General features: G+C 39.2%; 1 protein-coding gene across 2 annotated transcripts in view; it reads left to right on the top strand.

Moving 5' to 3' along the window:
* The first annotated feature begins 2,575 nt into the window (after nucleotides 1–2,575).
* LOC107665073 (pyruvate kinase PKM-like) overlaps nucleotides 2,576–3,269 on the top strand; it is a 15,485-nt gene continuing 14,791 nt past the window's right edge. For both annotated transcript variants that reach the window (XM_016455836.1, XM_016455830.1), the window contains exons 1-2: nucleotides 2,576–2,782; nucleotides 3,170–3,261. In XM_016455836.1, the coding sequence (XP_016311322.1) occupies nucleotides 2,581–2,782; nucleotides 3,170–3,261 (294 nt within the window). In that variant the 5' untranslated portion in view covers nucleotides 2,576–2,580. The remainder of the gene's footprint in view (nucleotides 2,783–3,169; nucleotides 3,262–3,269) is intronic.

Here is a 3,269-nt window from a genome sequence, read left to right as displayed (position 1 = left end):
TGTCCATCAATGGTGGCAATCAGTAGGCTAATTTCTAATGAAGAGACCAATTTATATGACAGATTTTAATGTAGGCTTTTATACATATGTAAACATTTAATTACCATTATAACTAGCTAGCTCACTCAGTGTTTTTTTTTATTTTACAGTGGGGTAATTGTGTTGCAGTAGCACGAGATAGCTTGATTTCAAACTTTGAATTGAATAAAAAATGATAAGTAAGCAGTCAGTAATAAAATAAGAACAAATAAAGAAATTAATAATGATAGCACAAATAAAAAATAACGACAAGCCTTCGAATTAAATAAATTGCTTTTTAGTTTTTCAGGTAGGTCTAACAGTAGGGTTAAGATTTAACTTTTTTTTTATTTAAATTTCGGTGCATCTCTAATTATTGGCGACATCAGAAATGGATATTATATAATAGATGCTTTTTTAAACAATTTAGCGATTTAAAAATATTAAAAAAGGATTTGTTACACGGCACCCCTGCTCGACAGACGGCACCCCGGTTGGGAAACACTGCTCTAGAAGACAAAGTATTTTTCACAAATAAATATATAATAAAAATATAATTAAAAAGGAAGTAAACACTGTAACCAACAGGGCATTCAGTATTCTGGGAAGTTTGTGTGCATTGGGAATCATATTTTTTCAAATAAAGCCAAGGTAACACTCATTTTACATACAGCACAGAGTGAAAATGACATGAATATGACAGTGGGCAAATACATAAAGCGCAGCATAATTTGAAATCAGTCACGAGTTTAAAGTTTGTCGATCGCATGTCTCCAGTGAAGCTGAACTCTCCTCCTGTCCATATTCAATTTGCACAGACCATAGGACCGACCGTCACAGAACACGCGATCATGCAGGTCACATGCACCCTTCACAAGATCTCAACTAGATTCGACTAAGTCTGCAAGGTTTGTGAAATTAAATGTTCATTAGTCATTCAAAGATTTGTTTAAATTATATAAATGCGTATTTGCGGAATGCTGACGGCAAACGAGAAAGTATAATTAGCCTTTAATAATATTAAAGCAATCGTTATAATACTTTTTTGTATACATTTTAATTCCTTTGTTTAACAGTTCTATCTGATTATTAGATAGACTTCTATCCGTATTAGACAGAACTGAATGACAACGGCGAACAAGAGGGAGAATGTGAGCACTGTGCGCTCAGGCGCTGCCGCAGCCGTTCTCGGCGCCGTCAAAATAAAAGTCCCGCCTCAAACATAGCGGCCAAACAGAAAAACTTATCGGCCGAAACCGATATTCGAAAAATGGCAGATATCGGCCGATATATCGGCCTTGGCGATATATCGGTCGACCACTAATCTTCACTCAGCATTGCCTTAACATGTCTTGCAGCTATAGAGATGTTTTCCTGTAATGAAAGTTCAGGTTGTCTTACCTACTGTAGGTTCAAAGAGGGCTTGATTGACTCAATTTTTGTCTCTTTTCACATTGTATTTTTTGCAAATACTACCATGAGTATTAGCAACAGCTATTTACCACTAGCTAGGTAAGAACACTCGGTTCGGTTAATGATTTTGTAGCCAATAGTTGACCATAGTCTTCATGAAACGTAATTTGATTTCAGACTCTGATGCAGTACACTGGTGCACGTGTGAGTTCAGAAAACAACTTTCACGTCAACAAACCTGAAACCCTCTGGTTACCAGCCGTAAACCAAAGCCAAAACCACTGCAGCACCCGTATGTTGCTAATGTGAAGGTCATGCTCTACCCTTCCTGTCTGCTTTGATCATGGGATTGTGGTGATCTTGAGAAAGACCTAAGAGAAGGTTTTATATTCGCTTGTTAATGTTTTCATACTGTATTTCTGAGTGCTGGAGTCTGTTGCATAGCATACCATGGAAAGGAACCATTCCTTTTCACCACACCTTTACTACACACACACACACTGACATGTTCAGAGGAGCTGGCGTGAGGATAGCTCTTTAGCTTAATTTATGTGACTCTAAATTCTCAGCAAAATGCGTTTGACTTTTATGACTTCAGGCTCCCTAAAGAGATCCTGTCACTGTTTATGCTGTTGTTTAAATTAGGGTTAATCGCTACAGTCTGCTGTGTTTACCTTAAAGGGTTAGTTCACCAAAAAATGAAAATTAGCCTGTGTTTTACTCACCCTCGCCTCGAAGCATCCTAGGTGTATATGACTTTCTTCTTTCAAATGAATCTAATCGGAGTTATATTAAAAATTGTCCTGGCCCCTCCAAGCCTTTCAAATAAAGTGCGTGGACTTTATTTCACGTCTTCTGAACTGTTGACAACAAACACCCGCTTACCCCCATTGAAAGGCTTGGAGGGGCCAGGACAATTTTTAATATAACTCCGATTAGATTCGTCTGAAAGAAGAAAGTCACATACACCTAGGATGCTTTGAGGGTGAGTAAAACGCAGGCTAATTTTCATTTTTGGGTGAACTAACCCTTTAAATATGTACTCTGGTTTTCAGAGATTTGCATTCGCATTTGTTGTCTCTCTGTCCATTATAAGAAACACAAACATCTAGACCCGCTAGACGTCTGATTAGTCAACTGATCATGCAGATGTCATTTCTCTCTCTCTGTAGGATATTACCCGTCTCTTCCACGATGCCCCACACTAAACCTCAGGATATGGGCTCTGCCTTCATCCAGACGCAGCAGCTCAACGCTGCCATGGCTGACACCTTCCTGGAGCACATGTGTCTGCTGGACATCGACTCTGAGCCCACCATCGCTCGCAACACTGGAATCATCTGTACCATCGGTCAGTGGATGCTCCGACATGTACACACACACAGCTGGATTGATTTTAAAATGAATGTCCTACAAGCTATTACTGCCACACTTTCAAACAGCTTTATAATACAGCAGAAATATAACGCATTAGCTTGTGTGATCAAAGTTAAGTAAATTCTCTGGTGGATTACATGTCATTTAGGTGTTTAATTACTCCAGGTCCTGTCTGATAAATGCTTTTTTGTTTTAGCCGAGACAGGTTTCCCAAACTCTCCGTCTGCCATTGTTCTGTATCTTTATTGAATTGTTTTCATGTAGCAACAGATGCAGGATGTTGAGAAAACGCATAGTAAGTTAAATAGTCTTAATTCAGAAGTAGCAGTAAGTGATGGTGCATTGTGTCATGTGACTACAGGACCGGCCTCTCGCTCTGTGGAAATGCTGAAGGAGATGATCAAGTCGGGCATGAACATCGCTCGCCTCAACTTCTCTCACGGCTCACACGAGGTGCATAC

The sequence above is a fragment of the Sinocyclocheilus anshuiensis genome, unplaced genomic scaffold (assembly GCF_001515605.1).
Source record: "Sinocyclocheilus anshuiensis isolate Anshui unplaced genomic scaffold, SAMN03320099.WGS_v1.1 scaffold1303, whole genome shotgun sequence".
In the NCBI taxonomy this organism is placed as follows: Eukaryota; Metazoa; Chordata; class Actinopteri; order Cypriniformes; family Cyprinidae; genus Sinocyclocheilus; species Sinocyclocheilus anshuiensis.
Note: the sequence above shows the minus strand (reverse complement) of the source record. Positions and strands in the feature narration are given on the sequence as shown.